Here is a 27,654-nt window from a genome sequence, read left to right as displayed (position 1 = left end):
ATGTTAAGTCCCTTAGTGCTCAGAGCCATTTGAACCATTTTTTTCCGTCAATAACTATTATTTACGAGTATTCGTAAAGTAGCGTCCTCAGATTTACAACTGTTTTTACACAGGAATTGACAAATTCCGCGATATATCGTAAGAAACGCCGATTTCTTCATATATCGCAAAAATCGACGATTTCTCGTTATTTCGTTCAAAACTGCCAATTTCGCTTTATTTTTTTCGTCATCGTTTTCCCAAGTTTTTCCTGCCGTACCCATAGAAAACGGGACTGTTTGGAACATGAGGTGAAGTTTATCAATCAACGTTCCCCCAGTTTCAACGTCTACTGTGTGTAATGATCAATGGTGGCTTCAGTTGGATATGGCGTGAATGTAGACTCGCTTACTCACTGAATTGAAGCCTTACGAAGGATACACGCTATCACCCAGGTGTCTCAAGGGAGTGAGTAATTTATCTGCACAAGCTGTTTAGCAGACATTTACCACAGGATTACACCGAGCACAGTAGAGGAGCTATGTTTTGAATGACAGCCCAAGGAGAAGCTGGGATCCGAAAACTGACGCGATACAGTTATTTAATCTCACCATTTTTCAGCTCACTCAAATACTAATCGCAGCGTTACTATAACCACTGTATAGATATTGGTCTTCACACTTACAGTACCACTGCTAAGAGTACTGGTACCGCTAAAACAGTTGCTCTTGGTTACAGCATCATAAAATCTGATATCGTTTCTTGCAAATGGTATAAGATGCAGCTGTATTAATTCTTGAAAATGTTCCTAAAATGATTATAAAACCAATATTCGCATCCCTAAGCATTCGGCACTAGGCGTCATTTAACAGCGTCACGGCCCCGCCGGGAAGGTAGGCCGTGGTGCCAACCGACTTGAAATGGTAGTAGGTATTGCGGGCGGGAGAACACCGCGGAGTTTCTGTCGGCATTTGTTGGGACTCGAACATGTTCGGCAGTGCAAATGCCTCTTTGATACGATGTCGGAGAGAAGGCGGCACCTGTGCACACTGCAGAGTCTGGTTCGCTCTGCGTCAGTGTATCAACAAACGCAGACACACTTGTTTGGTACTGTGCGGAGCGGACGGGAAATGGAGCACTTTTCTTGGGAGGAAAGGTCAGACATGTACTGTGCTGACGGAGCGGCGGAATGGAAATGCTCTCGCTGCTCAACGGTTGTACGTTCAGCGCTTTCCGAATTGTCGAGATCCAGATTCATACAAGTTTACTGCCATCCACTGATCCATAAGAGAGACAGGTGTAGTTGGCGTAAGTTGTCCATTGACAAGGTATCGTAATGGCATATGTGCATTTAAGGCCTAAGTCGAAAACCGATGCATTTTTTTCGTGATATAATTATGAAAACCGGACGGACATGGTCGTCCACGCGCAGTACGTACGCCCGAGTTTGAAGAGGACGAGTTGGCACTGTTGTCAAACGGGCGCTCAACAAGCTGGCGGAGTGTTGCTGAAGCAATGGCTGTGAGCCATTCAAATGGAGATGATTTGCACGCTTATCACCTTCAGCCTGAACTCAAAAGATTTTCCACGTCGCATTGACTTCTGCCGACGGGTTTTGTACAAGTGTGCCATTCCACTCCTGCACTTTGTACTTTTAACGGATGATTGGATTGTTTGGGGGAAGAGACCAAACAGCAAGGTCATCGGTCTCATCGGATTAGGGAAGGAAGTCGGCCGTGCCCTTTCAAAGGAACCATCGCGGCATTTGCCTGGAGCGATTTAGGGAAATCACGGAAAACCTAAATCAGGATGGCCGGACGCAGGATTGAACCGTCGTCCTCTTTAACGGATGACATATCCTTTACAATGGTAGGTATGTTCAACAGCTACAGTCAACAAACGCGAGCAACGGAAAATCCACACCTCGCAGTCAACGCCAGGGCTTGGTTTGGTAGGCAGTAATCTGACTGGTCCGTAGATACTCCTCGGACGACTGAACCCAAACAGAAAATTATTCTTCTTAACGGAAACACTGCCAGGGTTACTGGAACACATTCCACTCAATGTGTGACAGTGCATATGGTACCAAGATGCTGCTGCATATGCGCTCTTCACATATGCGATGCGAAATCATTTGGATTAGATCTTTGGTGAAAACTGGATAGGGAGCGATGATATGGTGGCATAGGCTGCACGTTCCCCAGACTTGACGCCCCTTGATTTTTCGTCTGGGAAAACCTGAAGTATTTTGTTGATTAAACACCTATCGAGACGGATGAAGAGCCGACAGCGCGAATTATGGTAGCCTCTGATGCAATCCCCACTTCGTCACAGATGTTTGAAAGAGTGCAACAATCACTCAGGTGGCAATACACGGCGTGCGTTGAAGCAGGAAGGCGTAATTTCGAGCAGTTTCCTTGTTTGCAAATAAATATTACGAAGCATCAACCCCACCTCACTATTTACCTTTATGTCACAAAGAAATTGAAGAAGGTGGCCTTTAGGCTTCATACCATGTCAAAAGTGATGGCAGCTTGTTTGCCTATCTTCCCGGCAGCGTGCGACGCTGTTAAATGACGCCTAACGCCGCATGTTAAAGATTGCGGGCGTGGGTTGCTATGTGATAGTTGCCTGTTACGACCTTCTCATGTTTTACATGTATTTTAGAAACACCCTGTAGTGCCATCGCCCGAAAGGTAAAGGCAAGGTCTGTGGCGCAAGTGTGATAGCAGAGTATCAGCCAGACTGCAGCCCTTATATCCGCCGTGGCACTAGGAGGCGGAGCAGTGGCGGGTGCCTCTCCCGGCTCTGTTTTCCCCAGGAAAACATCCCCCAAATTCATTTTCATAGCAGGCTGAATGGACCTGAGGCCGTACTGCAGGGAGTGGAACGAGGAAAAATGCCCGCCGCCGACTCGAGTTTGAACAGGGGACCTCCAGGACTGGAGTCTAGTGCGCTACCCACTAGACCACCAAGGCCACATACCGTCGTTCGGAGCAAAGTAAATTTATTAAGCCAGAACCGCACATTCAGAAAAAAAGCATCATTGAAAATATACTCTTTTTCATAAATGCGACAAAGAAAGAATGGAGAAGGGCAGAAATAAACCTCAAAATATCGGTAAGAAACTTTGTCATGCCTTTTCCAAGTGAAGAACGTCTGTACTAGGTAGGCTGCAGTACACGTCGCGAAAGTCCTGTGAGGATTCCTAGAATAAGAACAGTAGATGCAATTATTGAGCCGTGCGCGGCTCGTGTTCATGCCGTTTCTTGCTTGACAGCTTGTCTTTACGGAACTGTCGCCTCGTTTCTTATTCGATTTACTGGCGTCACTAATTTTCTGGCTTGCCTGCCCTTGAGTGGCAGCAGCAGTGCGTATCGATAAGAGCACTGCCGCTAGTATTTCCGGCCCGTCGTGTGTCGGGAGGTGAGTCGGGACGAAGCGCCAGTGCGGTGCGGAAAGCCGGTACTCGCCGACCGCTGGCGACACACGTGTACTGTCCGACGGAAGGAGACTGAAGCGGGAACGACCGTTGGTTGATCGTTCGGTCGGTCGTCTCATCGGGCGACGTGTATTTGGTCTTCTTATCGTTTCTGGGCCTCGTCAGTTGGTCGTCTTGCCGGACGTGGGTCGGTTCCTTCCTTGTGCAGAGATGACGGGTGGCCAACAGGCAAGTGCTACCTCTGCATGGTTGGGTCCGTGCCAGTGTGCCCGAGTCGCCGTGTTTCCGACTTCCGAACAGACATGGAGGTGAGTCAGCATGGAGCTTCTGTGAGGTCCGGACAGCCCAAAACTCGCCCGACCGTTGATGACACACATGACTTGAGTGGCGACGACCTTGCTTGATCGTTCGGTCGGTCGTCTCATCAGACCACGTATATTTAGTCGCTGACCGCTTCGGCTTCTCTGTGTGTGTCGACTTGTCATTCGCCCTTGTTGTTACACAGTGATTGCTTTTACGATTGTTTGAGTTCTTGTCGAAGTGTTTTCGTGGAACTGTGTCTAGCTTGTGTAATTTCGACTGAGCAGTTATGTTAATGCTGTCTGCGTACTGGGGTAGACAGTCGGTACGTTGGGACAGAGCAGCGAGGAAGTCTCCGCGGCAGGGTCATTAGCGTAGTGTTCCGCAGTGTGTTTTTCCTCGCCGTGTTGATGCTGTCCTTTACCGCGAGTAGTTCGACAGCCTTTAGTGTTGTTCATATTTTTGAGTGGTTATTGTGTCTTGGCTGTTTTTAGACGCCAATTTTGAAGACGTAGTGTTGCCAATATCTTCGTCCTCGACTGATATTTTCTGTTTTCGTGCCGTTGGTCGGCGGAAGGGAATTTATTAGGTTGTTGGTCGGTCCTCCAGTCGTCCCTGGATCGGGTTGCCATCTGATTACTTAATCTTATTCTTGGCTGCCTGTCTCACCTAAACTTATGTTAGAGCTGCCTCCTCAGGCCGACCCTTGGAACACTTCTGAATACCACTGTTCTGTTGTTTTTAGATGGTGATTTTTTTGTCTCAAGTACTGTGCGAGGCCTTCAGCTGCCTATCAATTTAGTTGGTTTAATTTTAAAATAAGGCCTTCAGCCGACTTAAACTAAGCTTTCAAGATTGATTTGTTTAAAAGTAATTTTAAAAAGGAGATTTCGTTCCATTTGAAATCTTTGTTATCCAGGCCTTAAGCCTTGAGTTGTTCGGTGTTCAGTATATGGTCTTCAGCCGAGCTTTTACGTGAAATATTTTTTTTTTTAGATAAGGCCTTCAGCCACATTCTAAAGATTCTTTGTTTAAACTAATTTTTTAAGAAATTTTTGCTCTATATCCAGTGTGCGGCCTTCAGCCGAGTATTTACGTAACTTTTTTTTATTTTAGGAAAGGCCTCAGCCGCATGTATTCCTTAAAGCAATTTTAATAGCTTGTGTTCTGGATTTCAGCCATATTGTTTTGAATCCTTTTAAGGGCATGTGTAATTAAGTGTTTTTAGGAAAATAAAGTTTGTGTGTTTTGTGCAACTAACAGTAACTGATTTTGGTCCTTTTCCACAACCATAACCTGATCCTCTCCGTCCTGCGAAAGCAGATTTCAATTATTTTCATTTGGAAAGAAGAGTGCCGTAAGCAGGGTGTACTTTGTCCACCGTGGTCACTTTGACCACTTACACACCAGAGGTTTTACAGCTATCTGGTGACTCTCAGTTGGGTGTTTAAGTTGTGATAAAGTTCCATCAGTATACGCTAGACGGCTCCATGTAGGGCCGATTTTCTTGCACTGAAGTTGGCGAACCTGTTTTAAGACTTAAAATTGTACATGAAACAGTCTATTAAAACCTGGGTGTGCAAAATGCACCGATATCATTTAACTGCAAAGCCTTCGGTGTTTTCAACTATATCACGTATGTTACTAGATCAATTTTGAAAATAGACCACTGATTAGTTATTTGTTCGCATGCATATATCTGCCACTGTATTACAATTTATGTGGTGATGTGCGTGATTTTTCTGTTTTGGGGTTACTCTGACCTTACTTTGACCACTGGCCATTGTTACCCAGGATTACAGATACTCAGCTTATTAAACTGTGTTGATGCTAATGAGTGTGGAATTAAGGAATACAAACATTAACCGTCGGTGTACAGACGAAGGCTCATTTGTAAGCGTTAACATGCCTACAACTAAGCAAAACAAATGTCAGTCATATATTGCTCAAACTGCAAGCTGTTGTGATTCAGATATAACATATAATGTCAAATATCTCCAGAAACAAGTGATGAAGTTTGTTTGGCCCACAAGAACCAGATGTTGATTCATTAAGTACAGCATGATTAACCTTAGTTCTAATTGCACCGTATGTTTTGAAACGAGGATTTAGGATTAAGATGGAAGAAACTGATGGTATTATGCTCAACTAAAACTGGAGCTATGTTTGTGGTACTCCATACTAGTATCTTTCATTATCCTTATAATTCTGATAATGGATCATACTCTTTGATTTATGTACTGTACTAGGTTTTTTTTCTTTTATGGGGCTTAATAAATCAATGTATTTATTTCTGGGTCCTCAAAGTTTCATTGTGTTTTTGAAATATTCACAGCAATTGGAATCGTAGTTGACAATTGTGGTGAAAGCTTTTATGAGGCTCAATAGAGCACTTAACAAATTTTTAGATCACTATATTCGTTTCTGGGTGGTCGAAGTTTCATTACGCTTTTGAAATATTAATCACAAATGGAATAGTAGTTGACACTTGTGGTGAAAGTATAGGCCAGTCAACGTGTCCCCAAATCTATGGTAACTTTGACCACCCATAATTTTTATTACTTTCTCTGAATTTTATAAAATATGTTGTATTAATTAGTATGTAATCCTTTCACACAAGCCCCAATGTTCACTAACATAACTATCACAGAAGTTAAAAGACAGTCACGATAATCACAGTTGAATCTGAAAATGGTTCAAATGGTTCAAATGGCTCTGAGCACTATGGGACTTAACATCTGAGGTCATCAGTCCCCTAGAACTTAGAACTACTTAAACCTAACTAACCTAAGGACATCACACACATCCATGCCCGAGGCAGGATTCGAACCTGCGACCGTTGCGGTCGCGCGGTTCCAAACTGAAGCGCCTAGAACCGCTCGGCTACACCAGCCGGCAATCTGAAAATCTATCGAAGTATATCCGGTTTACGGTAACAAGAATATTGGTACTTAGAAATAGGGTTCCATTGTCTTCAAATGATTCAACACAAATACATCATCCTGGATCCACAACGACAATTACGACTCAATGACGCCCTTCATGAATATTACGTGATCGACGGTGTCACATATATGCTACAAATATTGAGCATTCTATTCTTTCTTACAAGTTGGTATAAACGTTTCCCAACTAAACTTAATACACAATCCACTATGGATACCTTTGTCTTGCGTCCCAGATCGAGACATGTAAAACTCCTAATAATTCTACTTTATTCCGTGATGCTCTCTTACGCTGATGAATATCTTCTTTTGCAGGACTTGAAAATACATTACGTTGAGAAAGGAGATAAATCGCACCCGCTGATGTTATTCGTCCATGGCTACCCAGAGTTTTGGTACTCATGGAGACATCAGATCAAGGAATTCTCGGGAGACTACTGGTAAGGTGAAAATATCACTATGACACCATAGGTGAATATTTTTGCAGAGTTGTTCCTGAGACGTTAATGAAAAACTTCTTGAATTTCAGAAACGTTTATCAGTATTATCAGTTCAAGATCAAAGAAGGTTTTATAGGCACGGGCAGGAATTGAATTTTCTTGTTACTGTAAAAGTTTCCTTTAAAAATAACCCTAATATTTATTCTCAATACAATAAAAGTGTAGAAAAGTGTGTGATAGTATCAGTAGTGCATCGTACCTGACTGAAGTGGGGAGATACTTCACGATTATCTTAAGATCAGCTGCACGTGTCTTTATCTATGATACAGAACAGAAATATCCCAAACAGCCATTGCGCTTATCGCCAGACACTCCACTCTACTCTAACCGTGACACAAAGTTACCTCTAAATAACTCTTGCTAAAATTCCTTCGTTTTGACTAATTAGACGGTAAGAAATGCAAACATTATTATCGATTTCCTCATTAATACGTATTGCATCAGATATTCCACTGAATTTGAATCGTATTTAAAAGTCATTCACACCACTTAAAGCGAACAATGCACAAGGCCCCGACGGAATTCCAGTAAAATTTTACGTTGAATACGCCGCAGAAACAGCTCTCTTCCCAGATCACTGAGAATTTTCTGCGGCTCTTTGCGACTGGAAAAGAGGACAAGTCACACCCTGTTTACAAAAAGGGTGAAAAATCGGCGCACAGAATTACACAGTATCGCAGACTTCAGTCTGTTATAGAATCCTGGAAGGTAAACCAGCAACCCTCAAGCAATCAGCAAGGGTTCAGATAAAACCACTCTTGCGTAACACTGTTTCTTGTATTGGTAAACAACACCTTCCAAACGAGAGACATAGGTGAACAGATGGATTCCGGCTTCTTACATTTCCGGAAGGCCTTCGACACTTTATCACACCTATACGTTACCAACCAATATACGCTCGTATGGGATATCTTCGTAAATGTGTCATTTGATCGAGGAACATTTACGTAATGAAACCCAGTACGTTACACTGGACAGCGAATGTCCCTCAGAAACGAAAGTAGCATTGGGTGCGCCTCAAGGAAACGGAATAGGACCTCTAAATTTTTAAATTACACAAACGATTTGTCAGAGAGGATCAGCGGCACTATTAAATGTTCCCTGGCGAAGGTGTTATATACAGGAAAGCAGTCGTTGGACGATTGCAAGGAACTGGAGACAGGCTCGGACAAAATTTCGACAGTTATCAGTGGCAGTTCTCATCAGATTTGGACACCGTTAAGGTAGTGCCTACAACAAAGAGGAAGAACCCGACTGTATGTGATTACAAGATTAGTGGTGAACGTTTCGAGCACTTCACATGGTATAAGTATTTAGACGTGATACTATTAAGTTATATAAAATGGAACGATAACGTAAAATCAATATTAGCGTAGAGGAAATGCTTCAAAGAAAGACGACGCAGTCCTCCGGAAGACCTGCTGGCTAAATTTTGTGAACCTGTATTTGAAGAAGACAGTGCGACAATTGTGCTGCCACTGTCGTATACCTGGCTAGCAATCATGAGAATAATATGAAACAAGTGAGGACACATAGAGTAAGCGAATAGAAAAGAAAGTCGATAATATCAGTACTATTTATCTACCACTATGCACTGTACTGTGGCCTTGGGTGTGTATATTTAGTTGTAAATAGATATAAATACGACAATCTCAAGAAATATAATTTTCTTTGTGAAATACTTAACTAATAGCCAAAGCAATTTTGTTTTGTAATTTTACTCTTCAACTTTGATTTTGGTTGTTTTCTTCTTGACTGATCTCCCCGTATTCTTCTCTAACAGGACAGTTGCAATGGATATGAGAGGGTTTGGAGACTCCGACAAGCCAGAGGGTAAACAGAACTATAAGATCGACCTGCTTGTCGAGGATATAAGGAACCTCGTGCAAGCTCTAGGTAAGCTACGGGAGTGCTTTTTATTCCAAAGCTGTGCCGTCACAAATTGCCTCCGTTACTTTTGTGTCGTCTTGTGTCTTTAGTTGTAAGAAAAGTCTTTCATGCTTTGCCTTACCAGAATAGCACTAAACAATGCTTCAAACAACGTATTTAATGAAACTTCCTGGCAGATTAAAACTGTGTGCCGGACCGAGACTCGAATTCGGAACCTTTGCCTTTCGCGGGCAAAGATTCCGAGTTCGAGTCTCGGTCCGGCATACAATTTTAATCTGCCAGGAAGTTTCATATCAGCGAACATTCCTCTGCAGAGTAAAAATCTCAACGTATTTCATTATAACATTGATACAACAATATATCTGAAGGGTCTACAGAAATGTTTATCACATTAATTGCCCAGCACAAAACAAGGATACACAGCATACTATACGGCATTTCTCATCAGAATCGACAGAAAACCAACACCGACAACAATAGTTCAGGTATACATGTATAAGTGCCAGCGTCGCAAGCAGAAGAAGAAGAGAGAGAAAAAGTATAGGGATATACTGACGAGTAATGCAGTACGTAAAAGCAGATGAAAATCTAGTAGTCATGGGGAATTGGAATGCGGTTGTTAGGGAAGGAGAAGAACAAAGGGCTACGGAAGAATGTGGGCTTGGTGGTAGAAATGAGAGAGAAGAAAGACCAAATGAGTTCTACGACAAATTTCAAGTAATAACAGCGAATACTCTGTTCAAGAATCACAAGAGGATGAGATATACTTGGAAAAGGTCGGGAGATACGGGACGTAGTACCCGTTAGGTTTCATCCAGTTAGATTACGTTATGATCATACACTGATTCCGAATTCATATTTTGTATTTTAAGGTTACATGGTAGCAGATATAGACTCATATCACAATCCAGTAATGATAAAGAGTAGGCTGTTGTTTAAAAGATCATCTACACAATTCCGAAGATATCAAGAACCGACAAGTGCGAGTATTAGCCCACAATCAGCTTAACATCTCATGCATCCAAGTTGCTGACAAGAATAACATACAAGAGAATCGAACAGAAAACTGAGAATCTGTTAGATGACGATTAGTTTAGCTGTAGCAAAGGCACAGTTCTGATGTTGTGGTTGGTAATCGAAGAACACAAAGGAAAAATCAGGCACGTTCTTAAGAATTGTCGACCTGGAAAACTCGTTCGAAAATGTAAAATTATGCAAGATGATCGAAATTTTGAGAGAAGGAGGGGGGGGGGGGGTAAGCTATAGGGAAAGGCGAATAATATACAGCACACACAAGAACCAAAAGGGAAAAGTAAGAGTGGAAGACCAAGTGCTCGGATTAAAAAGGGTGTAAGACAGGGATGTATTCTTTCGCTTTCACCGTACACTCATACATCGATGAAAGAAATATGGGAAGAAAAGAAAGATTCAAGAGTGCGATTAAAATTCAAGATGATATCAATGAATAGATTCACTGATGACATTGCTATCCACAGTCGACTGGAACGAACAGTCTAATGTGTACAGAATATGGATCGGGAGCAAATCGAAGAAATACGAAAGTAATGAGAAATATCAGCGACCTTAACAGTGCAAAATTTGATACCAGTATTTGGGGTCTTGAATTAGACAAAGTTAAGCAATTCTGCCACCTAGGCAGTAAAATAAACGATTATGGACGCAGAAAGGAGGACGTGAAATGCAGATTAGCACTGGCAAAAGGGCATTCTTGAACTAGAGAAGTCTACTAGCATCAAACATAGACCTTAATTTGAGGAAAAAATTCCTGGGAATGTATGTTTGCAACACAGTATTGTATAGTAATACAACATGGACTGTAGGAAAACCGGAACACTAGAGGATCAAAGCATCTGAGATATGGTGCTACAGACGAATGTTGAAAATTAGGTAGACTGAAAGGGGAAGGAATAAGGATGTTCTCCACAGAATCGGGGAGGAAATTAGTGTTTTGGAAAACACTGACAAGAAGAAGGGACAGATGATAAGACATCTGTTAATTATTCCATTGTACTAGAGAGTTGTAGAGCATAAAACTGTAGTTCTGCCGGTGTGGCCGAGCGGTTCTAGGCGCTTTAGTCTGCAACCGCGCGACCGTTACGATTGCAGGTTCGAATCCTGCCTCGGGCATGGATGTGTGTGATGTTCTTAGGTTAGTTACGTTTAAGTAGTTCTAAGTTCTAGGGGACTGATGACCAGTGCTCAGAGCCATTTGAACCATAAAACTGTAGAGGGGGACAGAAATTGGAATGCATCCATCAAATAATTGAGGACTTAGGTTGCAAGTGCTACACTGAATGTTCAATTGTGTGAATTCCTAAGAGACCAAACTGCTGAAGTCATCAGTTCCTAGACTTACACACTACTTAAACTAACTTAAACTGACTTATGATATGAACGACACACACACCCATGCCCCAGGGAGGACTCGAACCTCCGTCGGGAGGGGCCGCGCAATCCGTCACATGGTGCCTCAAACCACACATCCACTCGGCACGGCGCAACACTGAGGCATAGCGATTGGTACACGAGAAGAATTCGTGATGGTCCGCATCAGATGAGTAAGTGTGATTGATAAAAAGAAAAAAAAAAAGATCCTGTAGGTTGTGGATACGAGGCTTGGCTGCATGGTTGCCAGATTGTCCCAAGATATAAATCCAAGGATGGTAGAAGTTCACAGGATCAGAAAGATGAAACCCAAGATGGCGAACTTTATGACTTCACAAACCAAGATGGCTACCTCCATGGTTTGTGTATAGATCCACCAACACAGCACTGTATAATGTATCAGTGGAGATAGTCCAGTGTAAAAATACCGGCAAATTTTTCGAAAAATCCGAGCTTAAAATTGTGAGATAGCTCCTTTGACGTGTTTTGAACAGTAGCATGTTGCTTGGTATAATAATTCAAGCATTTAAGAACATTTTAATGCAATCTAACAAATAACACCTTTAAGGGCATGTATGTAGCAGCACTTAATTTTCAGGAAGTTACAAATATGCTCCAGGTCGCACAAGACATGAAAAGAGTTCTTACAATTACGTTATTACAATGATCTTGTGAGACCGCACCAACTGCTGTAGATTGCAGATGTTGTGTCCATGTCTTACGAGCTTAGAACCCAACTGCGATCTGCCGCCAGCCTCCTTATCCACGACATTCTACCTCAGACAGCTGCTGCTATAATCTCCCCATATGTCTGCCAGCCCTGACCCCATGCAAAGATGTGTGCTGTGACAGTTTTCCCCAGACTTTTCCAGTAACAGTCTGCCATATGCTACCAGACCTGACTCCACATCGAGACGCCCGCCAATCTTCTGCCTAGATGCTTAGGAAGTACAAGGAATGACTTCTGACCTTCTCTCCACACTCGCAGTTGATCATAACAGTGCCACATACATGAAGGATAGTACTGTACATTTTTCTCCATGTGCAAGAATGATGACATCCGTTTGTATACCAAAACCAGCAGATGTTGGAAATGCTGTCTCACATAACTGAAGAGTGTGCATAATTTGGCTTCTGGAATGAATAGAATGAAGTTCTACACTGCCAGGGGTAGTAGGGAGGGTGTTAGATGCTGCAGCATGCATCATGCCTGCAGCTGCGATGGCTGCACCTTTTTTTACACTGCGCTGCAGTCCCCTGTGGTAGGCACTACTGCTGCACATCGTCTGACAACGCCCGGCTTAACTCTAGATGGCGGAGACGCTTCATTGTGCAGCATTCTGACAGCCAGCACATGCGGTATCACAACGAAACGACGAACAACTAACGCTCTTGTTACTGATGGCATCGTCGTCGCGCACTGCATGCAAACAGGAAGACTATGGCTTTGATTACAGTCAAGCGAAATTCTCTTAAAATTCATCTTTCTTCAACACACCCAATATTAAACAATTAGGTACTACAGAACATCATGTCAGTAAACAATCCTGAGCAGCAGAGTTGTCACTTAAAACAATTCCACTAGGCTTAGACGTGTAGCACAGATTTAATTAGTCCCATTAAGACTACATTCCTCACGTCAGTTGTCGACTGTATAGTAATGATTATACATTGCTTACAATTAGTGTCACATTCACGGACCAGTACTAATTAGTACATTTTCCTGTAGGGTGACAGCACAGTGCAGAACTACTTTAGAAGCAATCAGGGATGGCAGAGAAGGATTTTGCTCTTTAATACACTCATTTTTACTCTGGCTGAACTATACACTAAAATTAGTCACTTTATCTACCATTTTCTCTTCTGCTGTAGACAGTTGTAATTTGTCTTATTGTGTATAAGCACGTATCTAAGGCAAGCAAAACAGAAATACAGTAGGATGACTTGATGAATTGGTTTTAACAATTTTCTCGTGTAATTTTATTAATAACCTACGGATTTCGACATATTTCATGTGCAGTACATCTAAATTACATTTGTACACTTACCTCTCGGTTTTTAGGCGAGCTAAAACGGGTGTTTGACAAAAAATGCAGACAAATTAAATGCAGACAAATTCGACGTAGCATTGTTATCAGAAGACGACAAAGTTTTGTACTGCAAGATATGCACTTTTTTTATCCTAGTGTGGGGGGTTCTATAATGATGGTGTCAGTTTTAGTCGAATTAAGACGAGCTTTTGTCTTGTTTAAAACTGCAAGTGTACATGTCTAATTCATGCTTGAGCTCGCTATACATCATAGCGAAATAAAACTGGACGAAATCGGTAGACGTAGCCCCAATTTTGTGTCAAAGAGTTGTTTTAGCGTTGTTACTGTCTGCAGTAAATAACACTGGAAGATTATACCAGACGATGAAGGACTTTCAGTTGACCCTGAACTTAAATAAATATAACGCAATGTGTTTAAAAATAGAAGTGATCCATTCTCTTAAATGCTAGTGCAATCAGTATTAACTGTAAAATATCACTTCAGTTCTAAGTGATTCGTGCTAATGACTTGCCTAATTTGTGTCGGGATGGTGGAATAAAAAAAGATCAGATTCAGTTATTATTATGTGTTCTTTGGTCTTAATGTGCATACGTGATTACAGCTTACCATCAGACTTAGGGCTGTGTATATAAATATTTTACTCCCTCATACATTGGGAGAAATGGCCACCTTAATAGAATAAGAGAAATCAGATTTCGCACAGAGATTATCATGTTCATTTCCTCCCCACATGCTGTTCAAGAGTGGAATGGTCGAGAGACATCTGTGAACCCTATACCAAGCACTTGAATGTGAATTGTTGAGTAGTTTGTGACACTTTTCCTGTAACATAGCGATGCATGGAGCGACTTGCTGCACCTGTTATAATGTATGGATGGCTTTAATACCTGTTTTTTAGCCAAGCTAAGACCCGTTTGTTGACAAATGACATGAACGGTTCAGACATAGCATTATCAGCAGAAGACAACATATGTTTTGTATTGCAAAATAAATTTTATTCTCTAGCATGGAGGGTCGTTATACGTACAGATGACTTTAATCTCAGAATCAGCCAAATTTTTTGGCAAATAATACAGTCAGCGTAGACGCAGCATTACCAGGAGACAATGACAGAAACGAACTATTCAAATCGTCAAGTGCACTTTAAGCTGTATACAGGATCCGCAGTAGCACCTTGTTTGTTTTGTAATGTTGTAGAAAAATCATATAAGTACTTTGATTATCAGTAGTACCCATAATGAGCGAATATCTTTTTATTGCTAATGAACCATTAAGCTATGACGGTAGTCCCAAGCGTGTTTTGTACTCGAAATCCTATGTATTTTGATAAATAATACAAGTACAGGCAATTTCATTCTGGCGGCAAGATCGAATTTTGTCATTCACGATCAGAGTTTGTAATAAAGTGTATATTACGACAAGCAACCTGTTTGCGCTTTGTATACGTAGTGCTAGTGTAAACCACAAAGTATATGCCTCAGCAAAATGACCAAAGGAAAACAAGGTTTAACGCTTAGATTTTCGCTGTTCGTGTAGTATTAGGCGTGAGGTTTTAATTTATTACCTCTTTAGTATTAATTCTGTCCGTAACACATTTTTCCGGGGAGAGGGCCGGCCGCGGTGGTCTCGCGGTTCTAGGCGCGCAGTCCGGAACCGCGCGACTGCTACGGTCGCAGGTTCGAATCCTGCCTCGGGCATGGATGTGTGTGATGTCCTTAGGTTAGTTAGGTTTAAGTAGTTCTAAGTTCTAGGGGACTGATGACCACAGCTGTTAAGTCCCATGGTGCGGAGTTACTGGGGATGGGCTATCCAGGCACAACCCGCCTCCATAGCCTTGCTTCCGCTGGACCCTCTACTTTGTAAACTTCGTGAATAGTACCTCAGCAGGTAGAGAATTTGCCCGCGAAAACAAAGGTTCCGGGATCGAGTCCCAATCCGGCACACAATTCTAGCGTTCAAGGCAACGCACTCCCTGCTGCAGAATCAAGAAAGGCTCTGGAAACAAGTTCTGTATAAAAATTCTTCAGTGGAATAGGAATTGTCTAGAAGGAATTCCTTTTAAATTTAGCTTTGCTATCAGTCAGCCATTTAATACCATCGAGTAAATAACGAACGCTATTGGGATCAGCACTATTCGCCCCTTTGTGAGCTAAAGACAGGCGTGACGAATGTGTTTTTTTCTACTTGTACTGCAGTCACTTTTGTTCTGTTAATTTAATTTTACTGCTATTCATTAACATTACTGTCATTTCTTTAGTAACCGTGGTGTGTAAGTACTCTATGTGAATAACCCTGCTTCAGTGTAAGAGAAGGTTGAATAGATAAATGGGAAATATTTCAAAATTTAGTTTCTACTTTATGTAAGTTACGTAATAGTCGTAGTTTCACGTCCAGAGAGAGATTCCTGGGTCCAGGCAAGAAACGAGGAAGATAATGGAGAAATGTCTCATAGACGACTGGGTTGTTATAAAACGAGCTCTATCTCGGATTGACCAGTGACACAAGAGGAACTGTTGGGGAGCCGATTCAAACCAGTCAGAACATTGATGACAGAAAAACAGGATATCAGTCATGCCCTCACCATCAAGAGAAACATTCCGACTTTCGCCTTAGTCGTCTCGGGGAAATCTGAATGTTTATGACCTGATGGTGAGTTGACGCCCACTCGTATGCAATGCGTGTTGAGATTGCTAAGGCCTGGGACACCTCACGCGGTTTCTGCGTCATACGAATGGTCGGTTTCAGCACAAACTGTGCGTCAGCAAGGTAAGATGCCAGTTAGTTTTCTGCTAGCTAGTCGCGTGCAGCGTGAAGCTCACAGTGGGATGTACCACGTTCGGAGGCAAAGGTACTTCGGCCAGGACTGATGTAATTGTGGCTTTGTTTCAGGCCGAGAAAAGTTCACCCTCGTCGCACACGACTGGGGAGGCGTGGTTGGCTGGGCTTTTGTGTTTAAATACTACCACATGCTGAACAACTACATCATCCTCGACGCTCCTTTCCCAGATGCTTGGTCGAATATGGTATTTTCGGACAAGGATCAGTTCTTAAAATCTTGGTAGGTGTCAGTCTTAATGGTTTAATTTAATGTAAAACATCAGAAATATTATTTAATGACATTAAAAAATTTTACTACAGCAAAGACTTATTTCGTTACAGGTATGTGTTTTTCTATCAACTGCCGTTTCTTCCTGAATTCGCTCTACGCCTGGATGACTTCGGCATCTTTGATACGATTTTTCGCATGTATGCCAAGGTTCCAATAAAAAAAGAAGAAATTGAAGCATATAAATATACTTTTGGAAAGCCAGGTAACTTGACATTTTTGTCACTTTGCTTCTAAAATTACTTGGAATTTTGTAGGCTGAAGACAATTGTTTTTTACGTTACGTAATTATTAGTTTTAGTTGATTATAAACGCCACTTCAGTACACTGGTTCATGACCAAGCACTTTAAAAGTAATCAGATTGTAGTAATAAGTGAACAAGTTGGATTTAACTTTTATTTACTTCTTAGCTCAGCTCTCTGTTGAAATTTCCAATGTTTATTGGAATTGTTGCAGAATAATGGTGTGCTTTACGTAAACGGCACCCAATATACAGGGAGTTTCTGGTAGGGGGTTTTTCTCTCTGACTAACAAAATAATGGGGGAAATGAATGTATTTTTAGATAGGTAAACTTAAAAAAATTTCGCTGAAGTTAGAACATAGTTTACTTGGTTATTTTCCTAAGAGTTACAGCAACGAAAATCAGACTAAGAACAGCCGACCAGTTGCAAAGGATAAAGTAATCTTTTCCTAGGTTTCAATAGATATAAATCTATCTTCTTCAGAAGACGGCCTGGGGACAATGAACATCGTGATATATATTAAGGTATGAAACATGAGTCAAGAATAAAGTTTAACATATATTAGGAAAATATTGTATTACAAGATGTGAGAAAGATTCTTGGTACTTACAGTATTATAACAACATGAAGTGATATGTCCTTATCGTTTAGGCAAACATCTGCATAGTTACATTAATCATATAAAATATAGCCCTGACAACAGGGTTTGTCAAACAAATAAAATAGGTACATAGAAGTTGCAGAGCGCCTAAGCGACTGAGTAAAATCGGCCAGCGTAGTAGCACAGCGGCCAGGGCAGGTGGCGCTCATGTCGCGAACTATGTGCCGATAGGCGTACTGAAGTAACATTTGAAACATCAATATTAAATGCGTTCTTAAATAGAGTGATAATAAATAAATTGGCAAGCATTTAACACTCCCGTTATGACATTGTGGGAGGTATAGGAACAATAACGTAGATACATACATCAAAAAGACAGGTGGCGCTTCCGCCGTGAGTTACATGCAGTGGTCTATATAGCCAAAATATAAAGTTATATTACCATATTAGTGAAGCCCATAGAACGTATATAAGTCAAAACATCAAGAACAATCAGTAATGGCTTTTAAGAAAATTACGAGACCTGGTCTACAATCCAGTTACTACGTAATATAGAATAAGAGAAAATTACATGAGGGCCGCTGTAGTGGCAGCCATACATCGTGAAAAGAACACATTATATAAACGATAGTAAACTGGAAGATTTGAAAGTGCATTATAGCTTCCTGAGGAAATAGACTACTGAGGTTACTAGCATTAATGTTATATATTACACAGTACGGGTTTAAAGCCTTCGAAAAATTGTTTACAGGCAAGGTTCAACTGATCATTCAGAATATTGCCGTCTTTGAGCTCTAGATGTTTAAAAATAAATAGCTCTTCCCACAGATCTAGTCTCCGTCCTTTGACCTGTCTATGTAGGATAACCGTGTCTTCTAACTGTTTAGGCGTGTGGCCGGTTATCAAGAGGTGTTCAGCAAAGGTAGAGTTGCGAATATTCGTTCCTTTTTTGCCTAACAGATGTTCTTTATATCGTGTTTTCACAGCTCTGCCGGTTTGACCAATATAATAAGAGGGGCAGTTATTACAGGTTAGCTTGTAAATACCTGAATTAGAAAACCAATCGCTGGCAATCTCTACTGACTGTACAAGATTTCTTTTTAAACTGTTATCTGTAGAAAAGGAGACGTTACAGTTATATTTTTTTATTTAGAAGACGTTTAATCCTATACGATAAGTTACCCAGGAAAGGGATGGAAATAAATTTTTTAGTTTCTGTGGTATCCGTGGGGAGAATATTTCTCAAAGTCGAACATTTTTGGGAGATTTTCTTATTGAGCAGGTAATCGATCATATTCTGGTTATACCCATTATTAACCGCAATCGCTTTGATGACATTCAATTCCTTTTTTTGATCCGCAGGTGATAAAGGAGTGGTTACCATTCGGTGAATGGCGGAATGAAAAAATGCCAATTTATGAGCTTTTGGATGGGTTGAGTCAGCAGGAATGACTTTATCAGAATATGTTTCCTTGCGGAAGATATTAAAATGGAAGGAATTATCTTCTATAGAAATTGTTAAATCGAGAAAATTAAGTTCACGTTTATCATTTTGAAGTTCTTTTGTGAAGGAAATTTTTTCATGTAAACCGTTGAAAGTGTTAAAGAGATGCTCTAACTCATGATCAGTGCCATCAAAAGCAATGAAAATGTCATCAACATACCGTGCATAATAGCGGATTTTGTGGCGTAATTCTGAACTTGAATTGAAGAACGTTGTTTCCAGGGCGTTAATGAAAACCTCTGCTAGAATACCGGCGAGGGGGCTACCCATTGCTAGACCATCTGGTTGTACATACATTTTCCCGTTAAATGTGAAGTAATTGTATTTTAAAATGACCTTGAGCAAACCAATGAGTTCGGCAATGTGAGTTTCACTTAATTTTTTATGTTTAAGAAGATTCTCTTTTACAAGGTCTATGGTTTCATCAACCGGAACATTTGTGTAAAGGCTGACGATGTCAAAGGACACCAGTCTAGTGTCAGGTGTACAACTTATAGATTGAATATTGTTAATTAATTCCTTACTGTTTTTTACAGAAAAATTATTTTCGAAAGTGAAAGCATCTTTAATTTTAAAATGGAGGCGCCTAGCAAGTGTGTGATGTGGACTGCCTATACCATTCACTATAGGGCGGATCGGGTGATTTTGTTTATGCAGTTTAAACTGACTTCTGAGCACTGGTGGTTTAGGGTTCATATTTATAAGCCCTTTCTTTTGGAACTTATTGAACAAGCTGACGGAATTCGTTAAAGTACGCCGGATTTCATTTTGCAGTTCAGTAGTAGGATCTACAGTAACCTCAGTGATGTCGTTTTCCTCAAAAAACTTTACAGTCTTCTCTATATATTCATTTTTATAAGCCACGACCACGGTGTTCCCTTTGTCACTCTTAGTGATTAATGCGTCGTGCTCTCTAAGTTTATGATTAATGCTTTTTATTATACTATATTCGCCCGATTGCTTATTAGGAGATAATTTAATTTCTTTTTCTATTATGTTGTTACATTCGTAGGCACATTTGACTTGCTCCGTTTTCTCTAATTTCAGAGATTCTAAACCGATTTTTAGATCTACAATGAGATTACAAATAACTGGATATTTATCGAGTTTAGCAGGCAAGTTATATTTAAGGCCTTTACACAACAAGTCATTTTCGGCCTGCGTAAAAGAAATATTGGTTTTATTTAGTACTCTATCGTAAAAAAGGTGCTTAACACTATTGTCTGCTGTATTATCACTTTTACTTGTGGTCCTATTACTAAACTTTAAAAGCTTTCTTTCATGTCTGGCCTTGATTATTTCTTTACGATTAGAGAGCCATTCATTAATACTATTCCACAGGTGGTCAATTTGAAAATTACAAAGATCTTTAAAGGCTTTAGTTAAAAATAGGTGTATACAGTAGGCTTCACTATTAAGGACATCTTTTTTCTTGTACAAATTTACTGTGCTCTCGGAAATAACTAAATGCACTAGCTTCTTTTTAATAGAAGGCACCCTGTTACACTGTTTAAAATTTACGTACGCCTTCACATAATCAGGGATAATGTCTTTCTCTAGGCACTGGTGATTAAAGTCAATAGCCATACCTGCTTTCACAATTTTTAATTTGATGTCCATATACCTGGATGCAGCTTTTGATACCTCGGCAGGCAAGAATTTCAGTACTTTAAACATAGCTGCGCTACAGCAATGGTTCCACGTAAATCAGACTAAGAACAGCCGACCAGTTGCAAAGGATAAAGTAATCTTTACCTAGGTTTCAATAGATATAAATCTATCTTCTTCAGAAGACGGCCTGGGGACAATGAACATCGTGATATATATTAAGGTATGAAACATGAGTCAAGAATAAAGTTTAACATATATTAGGAAAATATTGTATTACAAGATGTGAGAAAGATTCTTGGTACTTACATCTTGTAATACAATATTTTCCTAATATATGTTAAACTTTATTCTTGACTCATGTTTCATACTTTAATATATATCACGATGTTCATTGTCCCCAGGCCGTCTTCTGAAGAAGATAGATTTATATCTATTGAAACCTAGGTAAAGATTACTTTATCCTTTGCAACTGGTCGGCTGTTCTTAGTCTGATTTACGTGGAACCATTGCTGTAGCGCAGCTATGTTTAAAGTACTGAAATTCTTGCCTGCCGAGGTATCAAAAGCTGCATCCAGGTATATGGACATCAAATTAAAAATTGTGAAAGCAGGTATGGCTATTGACTTTAATCACCAGTGCCTAGAGAAAGACATTATCCCTGATTATGTGAAGGCGTACGTAAATTTTAAACAGTGTAACAGGGTGCCTTCTATTAAAAAGAAGCTAGTGCATTTAGTTATTTCCGAGAGCACAGTAAATTTGTACAAGAAAAAAGATGTCCTTAATAGTGAAGCCTACTGTATACACCTATTTTTAACTAAAGCCTTTAAAGATCTTTGTAATTTTCAAATTGACCACCTGTGGAATAGTATTAATGAATGGCTCTCTAATCGTAAAGAAATAATCAAGGCCAGACATGAAAGAAAGCTTTTAAAGTTTAGTAATAGGACCACAAGTAAAAGTGATAATACAGCAGACAATAGTGTTAAGCACCTTTTTTACGATAGAGTACTAAATAAAACCAATATTTCTTTTACGCAGGCCGAAAATGACTTGTTGTGTAAAGGCCTTAAATATAACTTGCCTGCTAAACTCGATAAATATCCAGTTATTTGTAATCTCATTGTAGATCTAAAAATCGGTTTAGAATCTCTGAAATTAGAGAAAACGGAGCAAGTCAAATGTGCCTACGAATGTAACAACATAATAGAAAAAGAAATTAAATTATCTCCTAATAAGCAATCGGGCGAATATAGTATAATAAAAAGCATTAATCATAAACTTAGAGAGCACGACGCATTAATCACTAAGAGTGACAAAGGGAACACCGTGGTCGTGGCTTATAAAAATGAATATATAGAGAAGACTGTAAAGTTTTTTGAGGAAAACGACATCACTGAGGTTACTGTAGATCCTACTACTGAACTGCAAAATGAAATCCGGCGTACTTTAACGAATTCCGTCAGCTTGTTCAATAAGTTCCAAAAGAAAGGGCTTATAAATATGAACCCTAAACCACCAGTGCTCAGAAGTCAGTTTAAACTGCATAAACAAAATCACCCGATCCGCCCTATAGTGAATGGTATAGGCAGTCCACATCACACACTTGCTAGGCGCCTCCATTTTAAAATTAAAGATGCTTTCACTTTCGAAAATAATTTTTCTGTAAAAAACAGTAAGGAATTAATTAACAATATTCAATCTATAAGTTGTACACCTGACACTAGACTGGTGTCCTTTGACATCGTCAGCCTTTACACAAATGTTCCGGTTGATGAAACCATAGACCTTGTAAAAGAGAATCTTCTTAAACATAAAAAATTAAGTGAAACTCACATTGCCGAACTCATTGGTTTGCTCAAGGTCATTTTAAAATACAATTACATCACATTTAACGGGAAAATGTATGTACAACCAGATGGTCTAGCAATGGGTAGCCCCCTCGCCGGTACTCTAGCAGAGGTTTTCATTAACGCCCTGGAAACAACGTTCTTCAATTCAAGTTCAGAATTACGCCACAAAATCCGCTATTATGCACGGTATGTTGATGACATTTTCATTGCTTTTGATGGCACTGATCATGAGTTAGAGCATCTCTTTAACACTTTCAACGGTTTACATGAAAAAATTTCCTTCACAAAAGAACTTCAAAATGATAAACGTGAACTTAATTTTCTCGATTTAACAATTTCTATAGAAGATAATTCCTTCCATTTTAATATCTTCCGCGAGGAAACATATTCTGATAATGTCATTCCTGCTGACTCAACCCATCCAAAAGCTCATAAATTGGCACTTTTTCATTCCGCCATTCACCGAATGGTAACCACTCCTTTATCACCTGCGGATCAAAAAAAGGAATTGAATGTCATCAAAGCGATTGCGGTTAATAATGGGTATAACCAGAATATGATCGATTACCTGCTCAATAAGAAAATCTCCCAAAAATGTTCGACTTTGAGAAATATTCTCCCCACGGATACCACAGAAACTAAAAAATTTATTTCCATCCCTTTCCTGGGTAACTTATCGTATAGGATTAAACGTCTTCTAAATAAAAAATATAACTGTAACGTCTCCTTTTCTACAGATAACAGTTTAAAAAGAAATCTTGTACAGTCAGTAGAGATTGCCAGCGATTGGTTTTCTAATTCAGGTATTTACAAGCTAACCTGTAATAACTGCCCCTCTTATTATATTGGTCAAACCGGCAGAGCTGTGAAAACACGATATAAAGAACATCTGTTAGGCAAAAAAGGAACGAATATTCGCAACTCTACCTTTGCTGAACACCTCTTGATAACCGGCCACACGCCTAAACAGTTAGAAGACACGGTTATCCTACATAGACAGGTCAAAGGACGGAGACTAGATCTGTGGGAAGAGCTATTTATTTTTAAACATCTAGAGCTCAAAGACGGCAATATTCTGAATGATCAGTTGAACCTTGCCTGTAAACAATTTTTCGAAGGCTTTAAACCCGTACTGTGTAATATATAACATTAATGCTAGTAACCTCAGTAGTCTATTTCCTCAGGAAGCTATAATGCACTTTCAAATCTTCCAGTTTACTATCGTTTATATAATGTGTTCTTTTCACGATGTATGGCTGCCACTACAGCGGCCCTCATGTAATTTTCTCTTATTCTATATTACGTAGTAACTGGATTACAGACCAGGTCTCGTAATTTTCTTAAAAGCCATTACTGATTGTTCTTGATGTTTTGACTTATATACGTTCTATGGGCTTCACTAATATGGTAATATAACTTTATATTTTGGCTATATAGACCACTGCATGTAACTCACGGCGGAAGCGCCACCTGTCTTTTTGATGTATGTATCTACGTTATTGTTCCTATACCTCCCACAATGTCATACGGGAGTGTTAAATGCTTGCCAATTTATTTATTATTGCGCCACCTGCCCTGGCCGCTGTGCTACTACGCTGGCCGATTTTACTCAGTCGCTTAGGCGCTCTGCAACTTCTATGTACCTATTTTATTTGTTTGACAAACCCTGTTGTCAGGGCTATATTTTATATGATTAATGTAACTATGCAGATGTTTGCCTAAACGATAAGGACATATCACTTCATGATGTTATAATACTGTAAGTACCAAGAATCTTTCTCACATCTTGTAATACAATATTTTCCTAATATATGTTAAACTTTATTCTTGACTCATGTTTCATACCTTAATATATATCACGATGTTCATTGTCCCCAGGCCGTCTTCTGAAGAAGATAGATTTATATCTATTGAAACCTAGGTAAAGATTACTTTATCCTTTGCAACTGGTCGGCTGTTCTTAGTCTGATTTACGTGGAACCATTGCTGTAGCGCAGCTATGTTTAAAGTACTTACAGCAACGAGCTATAATTTTTTATATAAAATGTTTTTTTCTATCACATAGCCCATGTATTTAAAACAAATATGTACAAATCAATTTATTTCAAAATTTTATCTTTTTTAGTTACGCAGCTAGAAACGTTGAAAGTTACAGGGGCACATGCAACACGCTCTAAACGCTCTAACTGGCGCTGATCAGGTGGATATTGTGGCGGTTTGTTCATTTAAGTTTGGTGTTCAAACCACTGCCCATTTTCGTGTATGCACAATTTAGTGTACCTCCTAAGCAACCTACGGGCGAGTTGTGAAGTTGTCCCGAAGCGACAAACATCTTTGTTGCGACGTTTAAATGTCTCTAGCTCTCAAACTAAAACTGATTTTTACGTAGTTGGCTTGAACACATCAGTTACATGATTGAAAAAAATATGTTCTGTTTAAAAAATATTATAAGTCGTGCTGTATCTCTCTGGAAAGTAATTAAACAACCGTGTTCATAACTCTGCAGAGAAAGTAACATTTCTAACTTTTACATATTTAAATAAATATTGCTTTCACTTTCTACATTGCAGTTTACAGAGAAAAACACTTTATCTGAAACACCTTGTGTATCGACTAACCACCACACGGCCCTAGCAATTTTTGTTTCACTGCCGGCGCTATCAAAGTGTGTTCTTTCTTTGATGATTATCCACTTAGTTTCGACACACTTGTATTTAGTGCTACCTTCAGCCGTATTTGCAGCTTTTCTACAAACGGTTTGTAGCTGTAGAGAGTAACATCTGTAGCACATCCTGCAAATAATTATGGACATAGGGTGCAACAGCCACTCAGAGACGAAAAGGTCGAAGTAATCTAATACTGCTGAGGAACATCGTTGAGGCTCTTCCTAAAGATACAGGGCTGGATTCAGATCATGGTTTTGGACGGGCTAATTTCTCGTAGTTTAACTGAACGTCACTGTTATGGCCAGTTCTCAATACGTGTAAAACACTCATGTAGAAAAAAGAGCTCACTCAGAATTATTTCCACACCGTGTGTAACAGAGAATTTTATTTCTAATGCTTGATACATTTTCCCCCTTAATGCTCATTGGAACTGTGACGTCCCCTCTCCCCTTTTGTTGTCGCTGTTGATGTTGACCCGCTACTGCTACAGCTCGGTAGGTGGAATGGAGACGCGACTCGCAGTGATGGTTGTACCCGTCGGATAACGTGGAACAGCACCTGAAAATCTCTAAAGAAAATTGTTCCTCGCGTAATGTATGAAAGTCCGTTTGCGAGTCCGCACAGTCTTCTCAGCGATGCGAACTGCTGATTTTAATTGTCTATTATGGTTTTATGATGACTTGCGATGCCCGGTTAGTTAGTTATTGCAGTATTGAGTTAATCGTTCATCACCGGCGTCGTTTCTCACCACTGAAGCGAGGAAAAATCCATATGCGGTTCAGTATCAGTAGTTGTTGTTACGTTGCTAATGCTATCTTGCTTTCGTGCATCGTGATATTATTTCGGCAAAACACTCCTTTCAGTACTCAATGTTCATCAAGTCATTCTTTCAATTAAAATGTGTACAGCTAATTAATTTTGACCATCAACTATCACACAGTTCAATTAACGATGGAGCCAACACGTGAGATTTCCATTACTGACGAACAATTTTATTGTTCCTTCTTAGCAATTAGTTTATAATCATCACACCACACGCACACTGATGGATCAGATCAATTACGATTCTTTTCAGTTCGGTGATCGTGACAATTTAGACAACTTTTACAATCGGCGTATTTGTATTATCTTCGTGTGTTCGTATTAAAGTTTCCTACTCCAGGCTAATCAAGTATTGAACTCTTCGATTGACTCATCGTACACAGAAGATCACTTCAGTTCAAGTTCTCAAGTCAGAATAACTGAGAACAAAGTCCGCGCATCTCTATCACACAATATTACTTTTTTTTAATAACCAGAAACAATCTCGTAGCGTTCCGTTTGTAGTAGTGTAACAAACGGTGCTCTCTCTCGACTTGATAGCAAGCAAATGGTTCAAATGGCTCTGAGCACTATGGGACTTAACTTCTAAGGTCATCAGTCCCCTAGAACTTAGAACTACTTAAACCTAACTAACCTAAGGACATCACACACATCCATGCCCGAAGCAGGACTCGAACCTGCGATTGTAGCGGTCGCGCGGTTCCAGACTGCAGCGCCTAGAACCGCTCGGCCACCCCGGCCGGCGATAGCAAGCAAGTTAGCAAGCGACTAACATTTCCATGATCGAGCATTGTAGACGCATTGAATTTCCTTTTCGCCGCGTTTACAACTCTCTTTCACAATAAATGTTATCTCTGACCGACATATTACTTTGGACTTAACTTTCGTGGTACTGATTTTCAGTTATTACTCAAATGTTTGATAGATAATTAAAAATAACCTTTCTTTCTTTCTACCTTTATATCATGACATACTCAGTAATTATTGAAATTGGTGTTCATCAAAACTTTAAGGTGTTCTGTTATTATCAAAGTTGTCGTACCTATCAGGATAACACTGTTCCCTACTTTAAATTATCATGACGTTCTTATTTGGGTTTTCAGGTTTCTTGGGGTGTGCAAGAAGTCAAACTATGATCATCAGGTCCGTACAGCAATGGCCTAGCAACAGAATTGTCTCTCAAGGGAAGGCCACAACGTTGGGATCACAAATGTCTTAAAACTTTGTACACCTTTAGTAGGCCGTTAAAACAACATAACGTGGAAGTAGTAATGCACTACTCTGTAAATGCCGAGAAAATCGCAAGAGAAGTTTTACGGTTCTATTATGTAACGGATGTATCTGGGCGTAGGTGCCAGACGTTAGAATTAATGCAGGGCAGGTGGATAGCGTTCGAGTCTCTTAAGACGAACGTGTATGAGGCGGCGGTTCGATTCTCGCTCAAACCCTCATTTATGTAGTACAAGTGTAAAGTCATTGATAATCAAAAAATTTGCAACTATGCCATTCGTTCTTGGCAAATTAGCAGCATCTCAGCGCTACGCAGGTTGGCTGCCAAATGAGGCCTGCCTCCCTGTCCGCAGCTCGCAGAGTCGAGGTGCAAAGTAGTTCCGACTATCCTACCAGGTGGCATGTATAAGGGATTTCGCAAATCACGTCAGGTATACATATCCAGGAAAATTCTGTGCGTTTCTTCATTTAGTTCTCGATGGTTATAAATACACTACTGGCCAT

General features: G+C 40.1%; 1 protein-coding gene across 1 annotated transcript in view; it reads left to right on the top strand.

Annotated features, from left to right (window-relative positions):
• The window catches only part of LOC124805119 (epoxide hydrolase 4-like), a 71,214-nt gene that overhangs the window by 28,017 nt on the left and 15,543 nt on the right, over positions 1–27,654 (top strand). The window contains exons 2-5 of the mRNA XM_047265572.1: positions 6,982–7,106; positions 8,950–9,062; positions 16,403–16,571; positions 16,673–16,824. Of these exons, the coding sequence (XP_047121528.1) occupies positions 6,982–7,106; positions 8,950–9,062; positions 16,403–16,571; positions 16,673–16,824 (559 nt within the window). The remainder of the gene's footprint in view (positions 1–6,981; positions 7,107–8,949; positions 9,063–16,402; positions 16,572–16,672; positions 16,825–27,654) is intronic.

This window comes from Schistocerca piceifrons, chromosome 7 (genome assembly GCF_021461385.2).
Source record: "Schistocerca piceifrons isolate TAMUIC-IGC-003096 chromosome 7, iqSchPice1.1, whole genome shotgun sequence".
Lineage (NCBI taxonomy): Eukaryota > Metazoa > Arthropoda > Insecta > Orthoptera > Acrididae > Schistocerca > Schistocerca piceifrons.
This window is presented reverse-complemented; position numbering and strand designations above follow the sequence as displayed.